We start from the raw sequence: 23,665 nt of genomic DNA, 5'->3' as shown, positions 1-23,665 counted from the left end.
AACTGAAGGTCAGTCAGTCCGGAAAATTTCAAAATCTTTGAATGTATCCCTAAGTGCAGTTGCAAAAACCATCAAGCACTACAACGAAACATGAGGACCACCCCAGGAAAGGAAGACCAAGAGTCACCCCTGCTGCTGAGGATAAGTTCATCTGAGTCACCAGCCTCAGAAATAAGTTAACAGCAGCTCGGATTAGAGCCCAGATAAATGCCACACAGAGTTCTAATTTGTTCAGAGGAGACTGAACCAATCAGGCCTTTATGGTCAAATAGCTACTAAGAAAAAGCAACAAGCAGAAGAGGTTTTTTAGAGAGAAGAAACACCAGGAATGGACATTAGACCAGTGGAAATCTGCGCTTTTGGTCTGAGGCCGGATTTGAGGTTTTTGGTTTATTTTGAAAAACGGGGCTTTTATTTTTGAAAGCCGAGCGTAACCGGAAAACCCGTGAGTTAGTAGTTTTACTGTCGCAGACCAAAACGTTCAACTGCTGGCGGTGACAGAGCAGCGAAACAGGAGGACAGGACACGATGCTGGATTTATTCAACATTTAAACCACTTAATGCAGCTTTAAACGAGATGTTATTTCAGCTAAACTAGCTAAAACTCCGTTGCTAACCGGGAAAGCTGTCGACCTGCTGGTGACTCTTTGAGTTAGTTAGAGCGAAGCCTGCTAGCTTACCCTGCTGGATGACATTAGCTTACATGAAATATAAACAAACAACTAAGTTTTACTAAGGGGGAACATTAATCTCCCGAGCAGATGCCTCTTCCGGAGAAGTCAAACAGCAGAGGGACGAAAAGGTGAAACTGACGCTCACAAACACATAAACTTGTAAAATCCCAGTAGCAACCAGTACAGTAGGAGTTTCTGTAGGTTTACTGCCAATAAAAGTTAAGTAGATGTTTGCTGGTAACTGTGGTTATAATAACATGATACCTAAACAGATACTGGATTGTACTGCATGTGCTTAAAAGTTTGTGAAACCTGTAGATTTTTAAATATTTTCTGCATAAATATGACCATCAGATTTCATACAAACCCTAAAAGTTGATTTTGATTCAGATATTTATTTCGAATATGTACAGAGTTAGAATAATTTAGGAGGTTTTCTCAGTCTCATCTACAGATTTTACTCTTTGCAGCATCATTTTTTAGACATTTTGCAACATTTGATCATTTTGGCTTAATTTTCAAGTTATTTTGGAGACATATTGACTATTTTAGGACACGTTTCAAGTCATTTGACGGCCATTTTTGAGATATTTTGCAAAATTTTTGTCATTTTATTAAAATTTCACATTATTCTGGAGACATTTTGCGTCTTTTTGGACACATTTCAAGAAATTTGAGGACAATTTCTGTCATTTTGGCAACACTTTTTAGTAATATTAATGTTTTTTTGTAATTCTAGCAAAGTTTTAGTTGTTTTAGGCATTTTGGAGATCAATTCAGGTTTTCTTAATATGTCATTAACAGGCTTTACTTTTTGCAGGAGCAGTATTCTGTCTATACTGTGCTTCCTATACAAATTTTTGAGTCATTTTGCAAAATGTTTGTCATTTTAGCAAAATTCCCTGTTATTCTAGAGACATTTTGAGTCTTTTTGGACACATTTCGAGTAATTTGAAGACAATTTTTGTTATTTTGGCAACATTTTTGAGTAATATTAACAAATTTTTGTAATTCTTGCAAAGTTTTAAATAGTTTTTGGGCAATATTTGAGTCATTTTATACTAGTTACAGTCATTCTGGAGATCTTCTTAGTCTGCCATCAGCATGTTTTACTTCTCTGCAGCAACATTTATTTTAGAAAAATGCAAAATTTGATCATTTTGGCTCAGTTTTCAAGTTATTTTGGAGACATTCTGACTATTCTAGGGCACGTTTCAAGTCATGTGAGAACCATTTTTGAGATTTTTTCAAAATTTGTGTCGTTTTAGTAAAATTTTCACATTATTCCGAAGACATTTTAAGTGTTTTTGGACACGTTCCAATAAATTTGAGGACAACTTTGGAGTCATTTTAGCAACATTTTTGAGTAATATTAATGCATTTTTGGAATTCTGGCAAAGTTTTAAGTTGTTTTAGGCAATGTTTGAGTCCTTTTGGAGATCATTTTACATGCATTTTTGTATTTTTCTGCATAAATATGACCATTATATATTAATGCAAACCCTGAGAGTTGATGAAGAGAATGAGACAAAAATATTGTCCTGTTATCCTATCATATAGCTGGCATCAGCAGATCTGTGTTTTCTCACAGATTTTATTTTCAGTAACAATCACTCATCAGTAGCTGCACAATAAACTTTCACACACTGTATTGGCAGTTTTGTCTTTAAACTTTATGCATTGATGTTACGGTGTAAGAACGTGTACTAATGCAAAAAAAGATGTAAAAAATCATCATAAATTCAGGGTGTTTGAATGCATTCATGCAGCTCATGACATGAGAAGAGAGTCAGGTGTGACAAACATTAGGCAGAATTTTAAAAACTGTTATTTAAGTTAACGCATTCTGTGCTTATTTTTAGTCACTCTGAGGTCAATTTGCTTTCTTTGTACTCTTTGCAAAGTGTTCAGTAAGCCTCCAACTGGACTGAAAATCACTGAGGCGACTCCTTTTCTTCTTCTCCGGTGTGTAGAATAAATTAGAACACACTTTCATCTCTTGCTGTCTTTTTCTCCATATCTCAGGCTACAACTAGACTGGAGGTTTGTCCAGAGGTTCTGCAGCATCCAGAAGGTTCTGTTCCCATCATGGAGCAGTCAGAGTGTCTTGATGTTTGGTACGCTGCTTTGCGTCACTCTGACAGGTAATGGCTGCAAACACTCTTCATACAATAGGGGAAATACCAAAGCAAAAAGAGGAATTAAATTGCTGCAACCAAACTCGCTTTGAGCTTCACGTCTCTCGTCAGATCTCATTGTGATTAGAATTTAAACGCTGCACTTCTTGGTGACCTTTAGCTCAGAGTGTTGCCTCATTTCCCCCTCATGTGGTTTTACAAGTTTCTGTTTGAACTGTCTCCTTACAGAGCAATGTGCTAACACGTCTTTTTCTACCATCAGAGCAGCTGATCATTTACCAAGTGGGCATCCTCCCCAGTCACTTCTACAATGTGCTGGGAGACAAAAACTACTCCGGCTTCAAGAATCTGTTGGGCACGGCCATGGTGCTGATTGTGGTCAACTCCACGGTAAGTCGATGTCACAACTCAGCCTGGTCATTTTTCAAACAAAATAAGATCATATACACGGATCTCAATTTTACAACTTTGCTGAATGTGGAAATTTTTAAATAAGTTTTACTCTCCGTGCATGTCCACACTCAGCTGAAGTGCTGCTCAACAACCTTCAGAATTGTCTATATTTTTGCATAAATGTGGTCTAAAACATTACCAGATTTTCATAAAAGTCCTACAAGTAGATAAAGAGACCCAAATTAAACCATCCATCGCTTTAAATGTTAGACCGTTCTTGAAAACACAAAACTTTGAATCCATTTTTCTCTAAAACTACAGCAAATGGGTTAGACCACTCTGCTTCCAAACCCTTCAGCTGTATAGATGACTATGGGATCTATAGTTGATTTGAAATGACTGTGAGTGACTTTCCTGATCTTTGCTGAGCTCCTCAGTCTTTGTGGCTGATGGGTGGATCAAGTTGGCCTTAATTAAATTAGCTCAGAGGAGTCAGCAACCGTGGTCAATCACATGACTGCTTTTGTGACAATGATGCATGTGTTTTAAAGATTTCATCATAGAAAATTCTGAATGATAGGATGGATCCATCCATCATCTACACACCACTTAATCCTCTGTAGGGGCTGGAGTCTATCCCAGCTGACTTAGGGTGAAATCAGGGGACACTCTGGACAGATCACCAGTCTGTCATAGGACTACACACAGACAAACAATCACACTCACATTCACACCTACAGACAATTTAGAGTAACCAATTAACCTCAGCATGTTTTTGGACTGTGGGAGGAAGCTGGAGAACCTGGAGGAACCCACTCATGCACAGGGAGAACATGCAGACTCCATGCAGAAAGATCAGGGGCCTCATTTATAAAACATTGCGTAGGATCCATACTAAAGTTTGCATACGCCGAAAATACGAAAAGGGCGTATGCCCCTCGCCCCTGATTTATAAAACTTTGCGTAAGCACAGCTGCATGCAATTTCTTGATAAATCACACACCAGCTGGAAGATTGCACAGGTGGATCCACCTCACATTCCGCCCACAACACACCCACATTTTACCATGAATGGTCAATGCAAAGTAACTCATGAATGTATCTGTATATAAATAAGCTGCTGATCCACGGCATTCACGCAGCGCCGGCCGGCAGTCTTTTCACTGCTGTGCGTCAGGATGAATGAGTCATGTGTTGACCCAGGCCACCCTGCCACTAAATTTGTTATGATCATGTCCGATGTACAAATAATTTGCACACTGATTGAATGTGCATTTTTTCGGTTCACATAGAGAAATTCATCTTCACTCGGGAGTTGTGGTGTGAAGCATGTGTGCCTGCGTGCCTGTACAGGGCTGATTAATGGTTGGACGCTCATCCCATTCGGCCGCATATGGATAAATAAACAAAATTCTTTACTTTTTTTTTTTGCCTTTTTACTGTGAGAGTTGCAGTGAAGAGTGACAGGAAATGGGGAGAAGAGTAGGGGGAAGACATGCATAAAAGTGCCGCGGGCAGGAACCGAACCCGAGCCACTGCATCGGAGACCACCCCTACAAATGGATGAGCCATACAGGCGCCGGGTGATCAGTAAACAAAATTATTTAATAAAGATCACCGCACCGGCCCCAGATACCGGCCCTTCAGTCAAACGACCGAATGAAATAACGTTCAATCAGCTCCTGTTAATATATGAACATAGTTCTGCAAATACAGTCGTCGGCCGAATGGCGCACTATATGAACAACTACAACAATGAGGGTTTATGATTATCCGGCTCTACAAGTCTAATATGTGATAAGAATAAAGGTTTGAGATCAATCTGGTTTTAATTCATCACTTCACCCTCCGGCACTGCCGTTCCCTCCGTCTCCAAAATGTGCTTAAGCAAGCATCAAAGTTGGCGCACCGGTGCGCACATTCTCACGCCAAGTTTTTTTTAGAAATCACAACGAACACAGCGTACGCCACTTTCTACACAAAGTTTGTGATTTACGCCCTGTTTTGTACGTAAAGAAGCATCAAGAATCAAGGTTGGTGCGCCGGTGCGCACATTCTCACGCCAAGTTTGTTTTTATAAATCACAACCTTTGCGTAGAAAGTGGCATACGCCACTTTCTAGCCCTGTTTTGTGCGTACGCAAGCTTTATAAATGAGGCCCCAGGACGTGAACCGGGATCTTCTATCTTCAAGGCGACGGTGCTAACCACCAATCCACTCTGCAGCCCCAAATTTAAACCATTGAGACAAAAAAATCACATTTAATTTTGCATGGAATCCTTTAATAATGCATATCTGTGAGCAGCAAAAGTATGTGAATCTGCATGATTCACTCATAGTTTAAAGGTGAATCGGAGTCACATGTCTCCAGTCAATAAGATGACAGTCAGGAGTGAGTGGGCGCTCTGTTCTGTTTAAAGAGCAAAGGTCTAAGTCTGCATCATGGCACAAACAAAGGAGATTTCTGAAGACCTCAAGAAAACAGATGTTGATGTTTGTGTAACCGGTGACTTCTCTTTTCTGCCTTGTATTCTGAGTAACTCAGCCGATATGATATGTAGAACTTTTTTTGGAGACGATCTCCGTTTATTACAGCCCTTTGCAGTCGATAAAAAAGACCCACAAAATCCTCCGTCACACAACGCTTGTATTCCTACAGGAATTAAACTATATTAGAATGGCAAAGTAAACGTATAAGTAGAATTGTATAACATTAAAAACACAAATTACAGCTGCACAACTTCTCTCAGAACACATAAACAAAAGGGGAGATGTAAAGCGGGAAAAAGTAAAGTACAGGATGGCGTGGGGTGGTTAAAAGTGTATGTAAGGGTACAAGGACCCCCCCCCCCCCCCTATAATTGTGTAATTATAGCAATAAACATAATAACAAAAGAGCAATAAACTGAAATACATATGGTTTATTATATTTTATTAATGCCATAATGCATATGTGTTTAATCCACAACCACACCACTGTTACACTTGTCAGGTTAGAAAAGATAACAAAATCCTCTCTAAAGACTTTGGACTCCACCAGTCTACAGTAGGACTGTGTACAAATGGAGGAAAATTAACACCTCAAGATCTTTACTTCATACAGTGCAAAAGAAAAGCATTTCACCAGAAGTTAAGATACGAAATCGCTAAATTTGTGCAAGAAAAATGTGGAAACAGTCCGTCAGCGAAGAGTTAAGATGTAGGTCCATATCTCATTGTGTTAAGACATTCCATAAATTTCCCAAAAAAAGACGACTGAGACTAATGGCTAATCACAAAGAGAGACTAAATTAAACTAGAGCAGACTGAGAAGCACAGAAATAAAAGCCAAGCTGAGTGCCAAGGGCTACTGGACAAATGTTATGAGACAAAACACAACTTTTTGGTTTAAATGAGAAGCGTTGTGTTTGGAGAAAGGAGAACACTACATTCCTGTACGTTTGTTGCATTTTGGGAGTCATTGAACGATCAATTCTGAGTTATACCAGAGAAGTTTAAAGAAAAAAGTGATAAGACCCTGAGTCCAGTGGCGTCAATAGGCCTATTTTAGGGGGCTTCAGGGTGGGCCTGGGATCTTTCTGCATGGAGTTTGCATGTTCTCCCTGTGCATGCGTGGGTTTTCTCCGGGTACTCCAGCTTCCTCCCACAGTCCAAAAATATGCTGAGGTTAATTGGTTACTCTAAATTGTCCGTAGGTGTGAATGTGAGTGTGATTGTGTGTCTGTATATGTAGCCCTGTGACAGACTGGTGACCTGTCCAGGGTGTCCCCTGCCATGGCCTGAGTCAGCTGGGATAGACTCCAGCACCCCCCTTGACCCTAGTGAGGATAAAGCGGTGTATAGAGAATGGATGGATGGATGTTCATGTCCATCTAATCATTATTTGGTTCTGTACAGCTGTTCTATACAGAGCAATGGGCTAAAATCTACCCCAGGGCTGATTCTGCAAACATAAAGTTACAGTTACTGGTGTAAGTTTTTCAATATTTATTAGTAGTCTTCAATAAATAAATGACCAAATGTAATATTTTTGTCTTATTTGTTTCTCTTTTTCTACTTTTTTGGACATTTGGTGAAAATTTGATCATGTTTTATATCCCATTAGTACAAAAATATGGCAAATTCTGAAGGCATCACAAACTTTGAAGCACCACTGTTCTCCTCTTATCACTTTGCCTTGTGTACAGCTCGCCTTCTAATCAGTCATTCATCAAAAATATTGATCATTTTTGAAACTGTTGTTGACAACGTTGCAGCAGTGTTGTTCTTACTGTCATTAAGACAAAATGATTTATTGTAAATACAATGTACAACAGTGCTTTTGTCACATTGTATCTAGATTCTGACAGATGTGCTCTTAAACAATCTAAATCCAAATAAGTTAAACACACGGTTAACTTATATTTTACTGCGTCACGTTTGTTCTGGATTGCTGTTATAATCTGAGCCACTTTACAAGGTCAGCCTGACATGTTCATTTTATAGCTTCACACACTTGACCTGACCTCTTCTGTGTTCTTGGATTTTGAACCTTCAAAACTGCAGCGTGTCGCAGTAAAAAGAGTTTCTCTGAGGAACTCGACGTTCTGCGTTCAGTTTATTTCACCACGTTGCTTTTTTAAATCGACATCTTCCTCAGAAATTTGCCGTTTACTGTCTTGCTGCTGCTGCTTTGTGTCTCTAATACGCAGTTTCTTCCTCCCTCTTTGTGTTTCTATATTTCTTTCTCACAGCTGAAAAGTGTTGACCAGTACATTTGCAATCAGATGTATGTTAGCTGGAGAAAGACGCTGACTGAGAGCCTCCATTCGGCCTATTTCCAGGGCAGAGTCTATTACACACTCAATGTACTCAGAGAGGACATAGACAACCCGTAAGCAAACATGATTTTCTAATTTGTAATCTTTCTCTTTTTTTGAATGTTGACACAAATGATATTACAGTTTCTATGTATTTATTGTGTTTAAGTGTACAAATGCAGAATGCACAGGGGCCACATTCAGCCCAATTTAATCTCAAATGGCCGGTAAAATCACAGCATAATAACCTATAAATAACCACAACTCCAAATTTTTCTGTTGTTTTAGTGCAAAAAAGTTCACATTTAAGGGATTATCTTTTTTTTTTTACAAAGCCTTATGAAGTTTCTTCAGAAAAATGAATTCAATTTCAACCACATTATGCCTCAGTTTATCATTTACACATTACAACTTGCAGATCAGTGTCTACAAATGTGCAAAACATTATTATATGAATGATATATTGTTTTACTTTGTGATTAAAATGACAAAAGTCAGACAAAAAAGACAAAAAATAACAAATGCAAAACTAAATGTTACATAAAAGACACGCAAAACGACCAAAAGTGAGACAAACAACAAGAAACAAAACAATATAGAGATAAAAAATGCACAGCGACAAAAAAAAGGACAGTTGACAAAAATTTAGATAAATGACACAAAGACAAAAATTGTCAAAAGTGAGAAACAAAGTGACAAAAAACAGACAACACAAGCGAGGAAAAAAACAACAAAACGACAAAAACGCTGCACAAAACAACAAATAAAGTAAAACACAAAATGACAAAAATCAGACAAAAAACACAAGTGAGACAGAAAGGAGACGACAAAAACGAGAAACAAAATGACAAAAATCAGACAAAAAACAACAAAAACACGCAAAATATTACAAAAATGACAAAAGCGAGAAACAAAGTGACAAAAATGAAGCAAATGACAAAAATCAGACAAAAAACAGCAAAAACAAGACAAAATATTACAAAAATGAGACACAAAATGACAAAAGGGAGAAACAAAGTGACAAAAAAAATAAAACAAATGACAAAAATCAGACCAAAAAAAAGCAAAAACCGACAAAAACAAGGCAAAAATATTACTGAAATGACACACAAATTGACTAAAGAACAATGAGCGATCTAATATTTTATTTTATGATCAAAACAGCTTGTCATGATTTAGAAATTATTTTAACTTTGCAGCTTTACAGATTTACAGTTTGCAGTTAGTGGAGTTTTTGCACTGTACAAAGTCATGCTGCGGGCCGGATTGGACCCTCTGGTGAGCCAATTTTGACCCGCGGATCGCATGTTTGACACCCCTGCTTTAGAGTATGTAATATAACTAAAAAGTGGAGTAGTTGATTGTCTTTGTGTTTGTCTGTGTGCTGCCTGCAGAGACCAGCGGATCAGTCAGGATGCAGAGAGGCTGTGCAAGCAGATGAGCACGATGGCGAGTCGCTTGATCGTCTCTCCGTTTACTCTGACTTATTACACCTATCACTGCTTTCAGAGGTGAGCTGGTTGTCCGGCAACATGTGATGAACTTTAACACGTCCCAGCTTGACGACATGAACGGAGGACTCTGAAAACTGAAGATAAAGCATCATCAGAGACATACAGTATAGAGTAGGATGATGCTCCGTCGAGGTGTCACGCTTTTACAGACACATTTTCCAATGTTTGTGCTTTAGGGAAGCACTGATACTTTAAAACTCTTCCATTTTACACACATTTATTCCTTTAGCTCTTTGTCTGTATGAGAATAAAGAGGCCTCTTGTCTTTATGGAAATCAGGAAAACAGGAAGGCCACACAGTTCCTATGTGACCGTTCCAACTCAAAAGGTTTGCTCTAACTCTGCTGGAGTCTAAAAAAATGTATCAAATTTTAGCATCAACTGTAGCAGCTGTCGCTCTGTATTGTATTACTGTGTACATTGAAGTGTTTCATTTAATTGAAATTCATTTGTAGTGTTACTGTATTTTAATTCCTTATGTAACAAACTCTGAATCATCTTTGTGTTTGCTTTGCAGCACCGGCTGGATCGGTCCTCTGAGTATCTTTGGTTATTTCGTGGTCGGGACCGTTGCCAATAAAACCCTCATGGGACCGATTGTGTCGACTCTGTTTGAGCAAGAAAAACTGGAGGGAGACTTCAGGTGAGTGCAGCACATGTACATACGGTGTGTCGAGTGATACAAACACACAAATGTCACACGGACTGCCGTAAATGGTCGCGTTTCCCTCAGACTTTAAGACTTTTAGTTTCTGAGAGTTTAGCCGTTTTTTCCAACTTTGTTTGTTATTAATCTTTCCAGTGTTTACTGTCAAGGAAACCAGTCCTTTGTCAAGAGGAAGTGCCTGGAGACTTTGGCGCAATGCCTTTAGCCTTCTAAATAACACAGGATATGCGTCAGCTCGCAGTTTAGTCATTTCCTCAAGAAGAATCTGTCACTTGTTAAACATTGTGTGGTTGTATCGATGGGAAAGAAGTTTGAGTTTAAATCTTGCACTGTTTGAAAGTGAAAACACATTTTGAATGAAGTATTTTTTTCTTACACTCAGATTCAAGCACATGCAAATCCGTGTCAATGCAGAGTCTGCAGCCTTTTACAGGTGAGGAACAAGATCCACTGTCTTTACTCGGAACAAGTTTGTATTTTTTCACTAACATTTTTATTTATTTTTATACAAATACACAAACCAACAAAGAAAAACAAACAAAGCAACTGAACAGAGCAGCAGCAGAGAATCTACATCATGATTTTCCTCTTGCTCCCAACGTTTCCATTTTGAGTCCTGTATTCTGAACATTTAGTCCATTTTTTGTCCATTTGTGCTTCCTGTAGTCTCAGTTTGTGAGTTTGTTTTTCTATTATGCAAATTTCCTCAATAATTTTCAACCTTTGGTCTTTTGTTGATGGTCCTGTTTTCCCCCCATTATGACTTGTTTACATGCCACTACCAGCATTTTCACTAAATATCCACCATTTCCCAACACAGTCTCTTCAGAGAAATTGCAAAGATAAAGCACACTGCAGCTCAAAGGGATCTTATAACCCATTATTTGTTCCCAAAACACAGTTATTTTCTGACATTTCCATAAAACGTGAGTGATCAGCATCACATTCTCCACACTCTGGCCCACATTTCTGTCGATGTAACATTTTATTTTTCATCTTTGGTATAATAAAAAAGCGTACAGGAAGAAGTTTTTATCCTTTGTTTTACAATATCATGAGCTTTATAACATAAGCAGAGGTTGCTGCACTGGTCAGGTTAGAGAGTTTACATATTCATAGAAAGCTTCAACAGAAACTCCACATTCCTGTAGCTAAAACACTGTTTGACTTGTCCAGATAATCACAAAAAACAGCTGTCTCTGCTTTTAGAGCTGGTAAAGTGGAGCACATGAGGACGGACAGAAGACTGCAGACTCTGCTTCAGACGCAAAAACGTCTCATAAACAAGGAGCTGTGGCTTTATAGTAAGAAAACCTCGACACGCATCGACACTTCTGCATTGATCAGCCACAACATTAACACTTCATGGATCGTGCTTGTACCAGTACAGAAATCTGATCGAATCCACATTAAACCCATCGAAGCGCAGAGGTTGGTCTACAGTGGTCCACATGCAAAGAAGCTCACTAAAATCTTTTTTTTTTTCACATTTTAACACAGAAAATAATAGTTTTACCAATCACAAAAACAGATCCATCTCTTCAAAACATAATTTTTTAAAATTTGTGAAATCATTATTTTTTATGTTAAAATGTAAAAAAAAAAAAAGATTTTATTTTTTCTTATTTATTTTTATTTATTGTACATATTTTTTTAAATTAAACAATGTAATCTTTTTCACATTTTAACAGAAAATAATGGTTTTACAAATTAAAAATTAGGTTTTAAAGAGATGGATCTGGTTTAATGTGGTCTAAATGCAATAAAAAACAGTGAAATCCCCCCTTTTATTGTTTTTTTTTTTCCATTCTCACAAACAGAATAACAGTTTTACTGAAAGGTTAAATCATCTTCCATCTCGTCTAGTTCGTTCACGTTTTCCCGTCGGTGGTTTTAATGTTGTGGCTGATCGGTGTATATTAATCATTGACCATCCTGTTTCTCTAAACTTCTACACTGAGACCTCTGACTGCCTTTCTCTTAGTTGGGGTGAACACCTTCGACTACCTCGGAGGTTTTCTCAGCTACATCATCATCTCCATTCCCATCTTTACTGGTGTTTATGATGGTCTGACTCCTGGTGAACTCAGTGCACTCATCAGTAAGGTACGCATGTTTTGTTCTTTCTCTTTTCTTACTGAAATACACCTCTTTCTTTACATATAAAAGGTACATCTGTTTAAAATGTTGCCTGGCAGGTTTGAGCTTTGATTTTCATACAGAGGTGACAAACAAACAGAATCAAAAAAACATCATCATACAAGCTAGACATGAAATTACAAACATAAAATGATAGTATATTAACCTAAATGCATGTATAGTATGTGCTTATGTTAGGTTTTTACTCAGAGTTTCGCTGAAAGATGAAATCTGTCACAGAATAGCTGCCAAAATTAGAATTTTTGTTCCTGTTTTACCCACTAGGTGGCATCAAAGGTCTTTTTCTCCTGACAAATGACAAAACTCAGAGTGCAAAAGCCTGTTGTTAGACAGATATTTAACTTCTTAAGGTCTTCTGAGGTATTATTAAGCTTCACAACTCCACAATTTATACACAGACAGGTCTGTTTAGTATTGATTTTATGCTGCCCGGTGTAGTCCGTGTTGTTTTGCATTCAGACGCTCCTTTATTTTAAAATGATCTCGCCTCTTATTTCCTCTGTGCTCGGTGTTCTCCCTCTCCCTGTTCATATTCAGAATGCCTTTGTGTGCATCTACTTGATAAATGGCTTCACGCAGCTAATAGACCTGTCAACGACTCTGTCAGATGTGGCCGGATACACCCACAGGTATCAGGCTGCATGCTTAAATTCACCTCCGGGAGGACAAATGATGACAGCCGGGTTTGTGCATGCCATCCACCTTTCTATCACCGGCTCTGTGTGTGTGTGTTGTGGCCAGGATCGGGGAGCTGAGGGAGGTGATGGATGACATCCTACGCAAGCAGTGCAACTACGACCCTGCGTCAGGGGAAAGCTACGACTTTGACAGGTTTGTGTGAGCACTTTCACATCAATCTCTGCTGCAGGGAAACGTACAGTGAAGCTGATTTAGGCTGCATGTTAAGAGAATTCATTAAATTACATTCAGCAGAAAGACAGCAAAGAGCAAGAGGGTTGTAAATGAGGATGTTTATACCAAAGTCTTTCATCCTCTGCGTGTTTTTTTTATGTATGTTATCTCTCCACACAGTGACTTTAACATCCACGGAGGCCCTACAGACACTGCCTTCATCCTGGACGGTCTTTCCTACAAATCTCCTTATTCAGATCAGCTGCTGGTGGAAGATCTGAGTCTGAAAATCAGCCAGGGAACTCATCTTCTGGTGGTGGGGAACACGGGCACCGGCAAGACGTCACTGCTGAGAGTCCTTAACCGTCTGTGGGAGGCCGACAGCGGTGAGAAAGCAGCAGCACTGTTCCCTTCAAAAGAGTCGATTTGATGTGAATTCACAAATGACAGGACAGGCCTAATCAAAAGACCCCAGACAAAATGGAATTTTGGCGTTTTTTAACATAGAAAACATGTAAAGAGAAAAGATACGTGTCCACAGTATCCAAACGAACAATTTAGAAGAAAAAACTGAGAAAAGGCCCAAACACTGTGGGGTTCCCTTAAAACAGGGGTGTCAAACTCATTTTAGTTCAGGGGCCACATTCAGCCCAATTTGATCTCAAGTGACCAGTAAATCAGAGCATAATGACCTATAAATAACTACAACTCTGAATTTTTCCTTTGTTAAAATAAAGTACATTCTGAAAATGTTCACATTTAAGGAATTATCTTTTACAAAACACCATCAGCAACCTGAAAGTTCTATAGAAAAATAAGTTCAATTTCAGCAATATTAAACCTCAGTTTATCATTTACACATCACAACTTACAGATCAGAGTGTTTACAACGACACAAAACATTCAGTCACAGGTATCTGGAACTGAATGATACGGTATTTTATTTAATGATCAAAACCACAAAAGTTGGGGAAAAAAAGACGACAATATATTACAAAAACGAGACACAAAATGACAAAAAAATGAGACAAACGACACGAAACAAAATAAGAGACAAAAAAAATAGACTAAAGTTACAAAGCGACAAAAAAATTGACAAATGATGCAAAAATGAGAAAAGAGAGACACAAAATGACCAATAAGTAGACAAACAGCACAAGCGAGGCAAAAAGGAAACGCACAATGACAAAAATGAGTCACAAATGACAAAAACGTGAGACAAACGACAAAAGTCAGACAAAAACTCAAAACAAGATAAAATATGACAAAAATGAAACACAAAAGAACAATGAGCGGTCTAGTATTTTACTCTATGATGTAGAAATGATTTTAAATTTACAGTTTTACAAAATTACAATTTGCAGTTAATGTCCATCCATCCATTCTCTATACACTGCTTTATCCTCATTAGGGTCGTGGGGGGTGCTGGAGTCTATCCCAGCTGACTCAGGTGAAGGCAGGGGACACCCTGGACAGGTCACCAGTCTGTCACAGGGCTACATATACAGACACACAATCACACTCACATTCACACCTACCTGCCTAACCTCAGCATATTTTTGGACTGTGGGAGGAAGCCGGAGTACCCGGAGAAAACCCACGCATGCACAGGGAGAACATGCAAACTCCATGCAGAAAGATCCCAGGCTCACCAATTTGCAGTTAATGTCTTCTCTGTAATTTTTACACTTTGTAAAATCATCCCATGGGCCAGACTGGACCCTCTGGGGGCCGGTTTTGGACCACAGACCGCACGTTTGACACCCCTGCCCTAAAAGATTTTTCTAAATTTTTAAGAGAACCTGCAGCTTGTAAAAGTTGGATGTAATTTTCCCCCCTTCTTCTATTGTTTTTTTTTTTGGTTAAATACAAATTTAAATCACAGACTACATCATAAACAGAGAAGAAGACACAGGAATGTCTCCCCACAGAGCACAAACACACATAAACATACTGGCCCAAAAGAGATATAAAGTATTTTGTTGGTTTCCTGGTTTGAGTACAACACTGAAGTGTCCATTTTACAGATGCAGTTCCTAGGAAATCTGTGCTGTAGCTCTTTTTTGTATAAGTTCTCTCATGAGACGAGGTTTGAGAAGAGATCTCTTTATACAGCAGCAATCAGTTTTCCATGACAAAAACATCAGAAATTTAATCCATGAGGAAAAATAAAGAAAGCTGACCTTACTTGTAAATTGTATGCATATGAGTAGCTTCACATCTGGCCATCTCTGTATATTTTTCAACTGTTTTTCTCAGGTTTTGTCCAGATGACAACATGTTTCGGGCCCAGAGGAACCCTCTTCCTGCCTCAGAAGCCCTATCTGACTGATGGGACTCTACGTGAACAGGTTCCTTTTATACCGTTTCTCTACAAAGCCTGCAACTTGTCTAAATACGCAGACAGCTCCATAACTGCTAAAATCTACTAAGACATAAAAGACCAACTGGGCATTTACTGGAACTTTTCTTTCCATTAGGTGATCTACCCACTGAAAGATATTTACCCTGAATCAGGTATTGTATTTATTAACAGTTAACAGAATATATCAATTAGTTGTTTTTATTTGATAGATTATACATGGTTTGTCCAAAAAAAAAGTCACACTAATATTTCACTGGACTGCTCTTACCTTCGTATGGCACTCATTCGCTGTGGCATCGTTTCGATAAGCTTCTGCAGTGTCACAGCATTTATTTCTGTCCAGAGATGCATTAATTTTCTACCAAGATCTTATATTGATGATGGTAGAGTCAGACTAAGTCTTCTCCAGCTCATGAATCCTGGCATCATCACCTTGGAACTTGTCCATGCCATCAGGGAAGAAAAACTCCACTGATGTAAAGACCTGGGGCCTCATTTATAAAACATTGCGTAGGATCCATACTAAAAGTTTGCGTACGCCGAAAATCTGAAATAGACGTATGGCCTTCGCCCCTGATTTATAAAACTGCGTACGCACAGCTGCACGCAATTTCTTGATAAATCGCACACCAGCTGGAAGATTGCACAGGTGGATCCACCTCACATTCCGCCCTCAACACACCCACATTTTACCATGAATGGTCAATGCAAAGTAACTCATGAATGTGTCTGTATATAAATAAGCTGCTGATCCACGGCATTTTGCAGCGCCGGCCTGCAGTCTTTTCACTGCTGTGCGTCAGGATGAATGAGTCATGTGTTGACCCAGACCACCCTGCCACTAAATTTGTTATGATCATGTCCGATGTACAAATAATTTGTACACTGATTGAATGTACATTTTTTCGGTTCACATAGACAAATTCATCTTCACTCGGAGCCCTTACAGCAGCATGAGTGCAGTCAGTTACGCCGATTACATTTGGGAAACCGGACATTGCTGCAAATTGCCGTTTAATGTTGGCCTGTTCACCCACAGTGTAAGGAAACCTGATGTATTGACTGGTCATGTTTATAATGTCATCCAAAACAGCTGGCATTATTGCACTGAGGGATGGTTGTGATATCCCAGACCTAAAGGACATCATTTAACTGTATATCAGACCCAGATAGGATTTAGACAACAAATTGTCGGTCAGTATAGCCTTCTTTAACCCTTGCCTCAGGTTAAATCAGGACCAGCTCTCCGTTTAAAGGGTTAGATTCTATCTGCCTATTAGTATTCCACCTAATAGGTTTCAGCAGAATAATTAAGCTGGTGTCAAGGAATACTCGCCTAGGTCCTAACTGTCTTCTTCCAAACGTCTTACCCCTCTTACTCCAATAAATACTCTCTTACTAAGCAGCCCTCCTAAGTAGTAGAATTGATTTATTGACCACGTTTGTTAACGACAGCTTTCCTCTTAAAACTGTGGCACTTGTTGATATTCCTAGGTTCGTTTTAGAGGTTTGGATAACTAACCTCAGGGGTAATGTTTAAATAACTAGTTGGATTAAAGTAACCTTTAAGAACCATTAGATTTAATGCACACAATCAGCTTAACTTTTTACCACTATGCAGAATAGGTGAATCATAATCATTTCATTAGACTTCTCTTTAAATGCAATATAGAGTTTTATTAAGCAATTATTAGCAGGGGCACAGCATTAATTCATGATTAAACAATTTAATTATTTCTGATTATTTCTTACTAAACTAAACTAAACTAAACTAAGCTGAGCGTACCTAAGAATCTTCTCTAATTAGTAAATTTAGGAGAGAGAGCGGACAGCGCGGCCAAGCTGTCACGCCCGGTCTTGACCTGCGTTTGGTTGAGCCACTCGATCGACCAGCAGACTCGGTACGAAGTCTTCTTTGTGGATGGAGGGTGTTCTTCATAGGCAGGGGGAGTGGAGAGGTCCCGAAAGCCAATCGTTGGTCTGGCAGTTATCTTTAGTAGCAGCTGGAACACAAGTGCGGGCGTCTCAGCTGTCTTCTCAGTCGGATGGTGGTGGTGGAAAGCCCCCGTCTCATCAGGCTGTGGTGGGTCACTGGGTCCTCCAGCCCCTGGAGTGGAGCAGCCCTCTGCTGCTGCCTCCTGTGCCTCTCTGGATGCCATGGGTGCTTGCCTCTCTTCATCTCTTTGGACAACTGCAGACCTCTCAGGACTCTCCTTTCAGCAGAGTGTGGTCCTCGCTTGTTGAACAAAGTCAGAAAAAGACTTTGCCTCCAACGATGTTCTCAGCGAACTCTGGAGCCTAAGTCCCGCGTTGTCTTCACGTCTCTTGGGCAAAAAGGTCCGGTGTCGATTCTTCAGAACTCTGGCGATGCTCCCCGGCAGCTCCGGCAAGCAGCATCTCTTGCAGCTCCGGCGAGCAGCATCTCCCCCCTCCAGGGGAGAACTCCGAATTCAGTGTCTTTGACTCTGGGTTTTATACCCTAGCTCGACTTCAGCTTAGCACATACACATTTCTACACACAATTCTAACTAGTAGGTACGCCCAATTAAGTAATTCATAGGTTTAAGACACAACCTTCTTCCTATTACACATACATCAGTTACACAGAAATCATGTTTTTCCAGCAAGTACACAGCATCCACCTTCCGTTGTTAACACACACACACATTGCTTGAGACATGTTGCCAAGACCATATTTGGCCACAGAACTTCCTCATTGTCCTCCTTTCTGCAGTGTCATGGTGACTTCTGCTTTTTGCCCTGCACACAGCTCAGAACAGCACAGATTACTTCCATTCAAACCTCATTTAGTTACACTGAATCACTTTTTAAATCATTCTTCTTAGCATGATCAAATAACTTATTTTAAATCATTCTCTTCTATAGCAATCATCATTTCCAGAATATATATCAGCCTATTAAAATCATTCTTGCATCAAGCATAAGCATAATCATGTGGTTAACTTATATAGTTTCTCATTTTAACTTTTCATTGGTTTGCTTAAAGCTTTTATTTAGGTGGTGGTTGCTCCTGGGATCTCAAATAACTAGGCCCCACTTGACAAAATGTGACCTCATATATTCTTCATATAAAACACATACCTGTTGGCCAATTCCCGCTGGAAGGAGCCGGTGTCGCCAGAAACCCCCGAGTCGTCAGCTCCTGTGTCTGTACTGGGATGGCGGGTTTCGGCGGGTGGGTCGGTCTAAGACGGCCCAGTTCAGCACATAGATCCAAGAGTACTGCTCTAGGGAATCTGAATCGGCTTATTAGCCAGTCATCGTCATGGGCAAATCCCCGTGATCTCTAAAATCTCTCTCCATTCTTAACGTGATCTTCCAGCAATGCCAGCACATCCATTGTGCCACATTATGCACGGCTGTCACCCGCTATTTATCCGCTTGATCAGCGATTGGACTAATTGTCACAGGCCTTTTCCAAATTAGTAATCAATCAGTGCCACTCACCGCTCTATATCATTTGAAGATGGAAGTTTGATATATGAACATAGTTCTGCAAATACAGTTGTAGGCCGAATGGCGCACTATATGAACAACTACAACAATGAGGGTTTATGATTATCCGGCTCTACAAGTCTAATATGTGATAACAATAAAGGTTTGAGATCAATCTGGTTTCAATTCATCACTTCACCCTCCGGCACTGCCGTTCCCTCTGTCTCCAAAATGTGCTTAAGCAAACATCAAAGTTGGTGCACCGGTGCGCACATTCTCACGCCAAGGTTGTTTTTAGAAATCACAACCTTTGCGTAGAATACGCCACTTTCTAGCCCTGTTTTGTGCGTACGCAAGCTTTATAAATGAGGCCCCTGGTCCTTCAGTATCTTCAGGTATCAGCTGACCTCATTCTTTGGGAACATAACGTTGCTGAACCTGACCAACCGCAGATCATAACCCTAACCCCCACAGGCTGGTAGACACTAAACATCACTTCATCTGCCTCTCTTCTTACCCTGATGCCCCCATCACTTTGGAACAGGGTAAATCTGGACTCATCAGACCACGTGACCTTCTTTAAGTGCTCCAGAGTGCAATCTTTATGCTATCTAGCGAACTGAAGCCTTTTTTTCTGATTATTCTCACTGATCAGTGGTTTTCTTAGAGATACAGCTGTTTTGTCCTAATCCTTTGAATTCCCTTCATGTGGAAATGCTCTTACTTTCACTATTAAACATAGCTGTGGGTTCTACTGTTGATTTCCTACGATCATCTAAGAGTTTGTTCTGACCACATTTGTTCCTGGAAGATGATGGTTCACTACTATCCTTCAGGTTTTAATAATGCGTTGGACGGTTCTTAAACTGATTTTAGTCGTTTCAGAAATCTCCTTAGCTGTTTTCTTTGCTTGATGCAGGCCAATAATTTGACCCCTCAGACAGATTAACATCCTTTCCATGACCACAGGATGGTTTAAGAAATCAGAAGCTCCTCGGTGCATCAGCTAGGGTTAAATAAGTTGCTGCAGCTGAAACACATTCATCACTGCAGGAATTATCCAATGGAAGGGTCTTTTCTCATCTATTTGCTTTGTTAAATCCAGGTGGTGACTTTTTTTTTTGGACAGGCAATGTATGATTATAACATATTGTGCACTTCTGGGGTCATTTGGACTTTGAGAACATTTACATTTAATCTTAACTTTCACTGAAGAATGTTGTGTTGACACCACCTCATGGAATCCCTAAAATACTGAATAAATTGAGTGAATGATATTCATCATGTGCGTCTCCTTTTTCAGGGTCAGTGGATGATGACAGAATTATACATTTCCTGGAACTAGCCGGAGTGGTGGGTAATATAATCATGCGGCAGTATGCTTTAAAATGAAACATGAATTGTTTTTTCACCTTGAATGTTATTAAAGTTGCACTGAATCCGACATGATGCTTTCAGTCCAGTCTCCTGAAGCGGACCGGTGGACTGGATGAAAAAGTGGACTGGAACTGGTAGGAGCGAAAAGAAACAACTTTTACAGTCACACACAGCTTCCTCTGAATGAACTGAATGTGATTTTCTCTGCAGGTATGACGTTCTGTCTCCGGGTGAAATGCAGCGTCTCTGCTTCGCACGGCTCTTTTACCTGCAGCCCAAATATGCAGGTGAGTTCCTCTGGATCTCTGTTATTGTTTACTAAGGGATCTAAGGAATCCAGACCTTTAATGATTCTGATTGGACAGCAACGTTTTACCACTTAGGTTTGAAACATTTGTATTATAGTCTACAACTTCCTGGTGTTTTGAATTGTAGTTTTAGATGAGGCCACCAGCGCTCTGACCGAGGAGGCGGAGGCACAGCTGTACCGGACCTGTAAACAGCTGGGCATGACGTTGATCAGTCTGGGACACCGTAGCAGCCTGGAGAAGGTAGGTTGAACCTGGGACTGCTTGGAAGGAAGGGTTTCAATATCTACCCTTCAGCATCAAAACCTGTAGCTACTAGAGAAGACGTTTAGATGTTGGACATGCTCTCACAGCTATAGATGTCAGTAAAATATGGATTAGATTCTACAGAGTTGAGCCCAAAAGGACAGCGGTCGTTTCAGAGTCAATAAGTTTCTGTTTGTCTGTTCTTTTGTTTTAACACTTACACTGATCGGGCATAACATTATGATCACCGACAGCTGAAGTGAAGAACACTGATGATCTCTTCATCATGGTCCCTGTTAGTGGGGTTGGATATATTAGGCACCAAATGAACATTTTGTCCTCCAAGTGCACATAGTTGCAAGCAAACAAACTACTAAAAAATGCCAAAAATTATCCAAATTTTGTCAAAAAAAGTAACAAAAATTAATTCAAATTGACTAAAACTTGTCAAAAATTCCTAAAATTTGTCCAAAATGTGTCCCAAATGAGTAAAACTTGTCCAAAAAGCATAAATGTCCTGAATGACCCAAAATTAGTCCAGAATGTACAAAGAAGAAAGACGGTGCAAAAATAACATGTCCTTATGTGCACTGTTCTGCTTCGAGCTGCACACATCATTACTAAACTAGGCTCAGAATGTGTCTAAGATAACAAGTCTTGTCAACATTTACCCAAAAATAGTCCAAAATGACTAGAACTTACCTAAAATTTGTCTAAATTGTGTCTGAAATTCAGTGAAATCTATTGAAAATTACTTGTTTATTCAAAATTGATCCAAAATGACAGAAAAATGTCTAAAATGACTCGTGTCTAAAATAGTCAGATTGTGTCCCTTATCCGAATCCTACAGCATTCTCTCAGTGACTTAAAATTAATCTAAAATGGCATATCTTGTCAAAAATATTTTTCTAAATGTCCTAAATGACTAAAACTTATCCAGAATCAATAACCATTTGTCCAAAATGACTCAAAATTCACATGGATGGCCGGGTGCGTCGCTTACCTGTGGAACACATGGTTCCAGGATGCACTATGGGAAGAAGGCAAGCCAGAGGCAGTATAATGATTTGGACAATGTTCTGCTGGGAAACCTTGGGTCCTGCCATCCATGTCAGGGTTCTCACCAGGATTTTTTTACAGCGTAACGGCAGGTCCTCCCGCTCGCGCAATAGCCTTCATTAAATCTCGCGAGCAGCCGGCCCAGATGTCAGCCAACCGTGATTTAGGTCACTATTCACCATACATGGCATCACGGTAACAACCGAGACATGCTAATTGTAACCCCGAGATTGGAAGCGACTCTTAATTTTAGACGGGAACGGGTCAATCGACAGCAAAGTACAGCTGAGGTGGGGAGACATAAATTAACCTGGACAGGCACCCAGTCGATAAAAACAAACGCACATGGCGTTATCTGTCAAAATAACAGCGTAGCGGCCCTAATGACAGCGTGATCTTTTAAACTGACAGCGTGACGGCCCGTTACGCTGAAATGCGCTGGTGAGAACCCTGCATGTGGATGTTACTGCGACACGTACCTCCTACCTAAGTGTTGTTTCAGACCATTCAGGAATTGCTTGAGGAGCACAACATCCAGTTTGAGGTGTTGACTTGGTCTCCAAATTCCCCATATCTCAATCCCATAGAGCATCTGTGGGATGTTCTGGACGAACAAGTCCGATCCATGGAGGCCTCACCTCACAATTTCCAGGACTTAGAGGATCTGCTGCTAACATCTTGGTGCCAGATTGCACAGCATACCTTCAGGGGCCTAGTGGAGCCCAGGCCTCGATGGCTCAGGACTGTTTAGGCAGCATAAAGGGTCATAATGTTGTGCGTCCTCTTGCTTTGTTCTCCAGCTCTACAAAGCACATTGACTCTTGTTTTCTCTCCTTCACAGTATCATGATGTCCAGTTGAAGCTCTGTGGAGAAGGCCGGTGGGAGTTAACGAAGTTAAAAGAAGCCAGCGGGAGTCTCAGTCAAAGCGAGGACGAGTTCTGATCCGTCTTCTCTTTAAAGCATCAATGTTCATATTACTAAATTTACCGGCATTCAAGTGCTCTTAATCGAGGTACTTTAAGCCCAGTTGCACGGTTGAAGGGAAACGTACATGTGCAGTTTTGTCTGTATTTATAAGTCCAAAGGTGGTTTGAGAGGACAGCATTTTATCTCTTTCTTGAGTAAAATTCAGTGGGAATGCAGCATTTTTTCAAACAAGTTAATGGTCTGATTGAGACAGAAATCAAACTAAATGTTATGTAAATCTTGTGTGCATTTATGAGATTGCAGGTATTATGTTTACAGTCACTATGTGGCATTAAAACACGTTCTTTTAATAATTCCAAGAGTGGGGTACATCTGAAGCAATACAATCAGTTGTAAAGAGTTGATGATTTCATTAAAAAAATCTACAAATAAAAACTACATTTTTTGGTCTTAAAAATCATCTTTGGTGGGGAGGCACAAGTGTGGTTCATTGAAATGGAGAACAACAAAAGATGCTCACAGGAATGTTTTTAGAACATACGTAGCTATGGTCATTTACTTAAGAGCTCACGATGACCCTGAATAATCTCCTGAACTGCCGCCGGATCGTCCAGCGTGCTCAGGTCACCCAGACTGTCCAAGTCCAGTTCCACAACTTTGCGTAGAACCCGTCGCATTATCTTTCCCGAGCGCGTTTTTGGCAGTCGCTGGACAAACTGTGAGAAGAAC

The 23,665-nt window shown here is 39.9% G+C and overlaps 2 protein-coding genes across 3 annotated transcripts in view; one reads left to right on the top strand and one right to left on the bottom strand.

The window, feature by feature from the left end:
* Positions 1 to 434: 434 nt before the first annotated feature.
* Positions 435 to 23,374, top strand: abcd4 (ATP-binding cassette, sub-family D (ALD), member 4). Of its 2 annotated transcripts, XM_022205688.2 has the most exons (19): positions 435 to 802; positions 2,700 to 2,818; positions 3,075 to 3,202; positions 7,939 to 8,078; positions 9,399 to 9,515; positions 10,036 to 10,161; positions 10,568 to 10,618; positions 11,395 to 11,489; positions 12,170 to 12,291; positions 12,883 to 12,974; positions 13,087 to 13,176; positions 13,378 to 13,583; positions 15,457 to 15,548; positions 15,678 to 15,714; positions 20,322 to 20,371; positions 20,477 to 20,529; positions 20,606 to 20,682; positions 20,831 to 20,946; positions 22,850 to 23,374. In XM_022205688.2, the coding sequence occupies exons 1-19, from the start codon at positions 762 to 764 to the stop codon at positions 22,949 to 22,951; spliced, it is 1,854 nt and encodes a 617-aa protein (XP_022061380.2). In that variant the 5' UTR covers positions 435 to 761; the 3' UTR covers positions 22,952 to 23,374. The 2 variants fall into 2 exon arrangements, with proteins under 2 accessions (XP_022061380.2, XP_022061381.2); XM_022205689.2 differs by lacking the exon at positions 435 to 802 and having other exon boundaries at positions 2,701 to 2,818; positions 3,080 to 3,202.
* LOC110958949 (acetyl-coenzyme A synthetase 2-like, mitochondrial) overlaps positions 23,263 to 23,665 on the bottom strand; it is a 29,272-nt gene continuing 28,869 nt past the window's right edge. The window contains exon 14 of the mRNA XM_022205687.2: positions 23,263 to 23,652. Within this exon, the coding sequence (XP_022061379.2) occupies positions 23,488 to 23,652 (165 nt within the window). The 3' untranslated portion in view covers positions 23,263 to 23,487. The remainder of the gene's footprint in view (positions 23,653 to 23,665) is intronic.

This window comes from Acanthochromis polyacanthus, chromosome 16, assembly GCF_021347895.1.
Source record: "Acanthochromis polyacanthus isolate Apoly-LR-REF ecotype Palm Island chromosome 16, KAUST_Apoly_ChrSc, whole genome shotgun sequence".
NCBI lineage: Eukaryota > Metazoa > Chordata > Actinopteri > Pomacentridae > Acanthochromis > Acanthochromis polyacanthus.
This window is presented reverse-complemented; position numbering and strand designations above follow the sequence as displayed.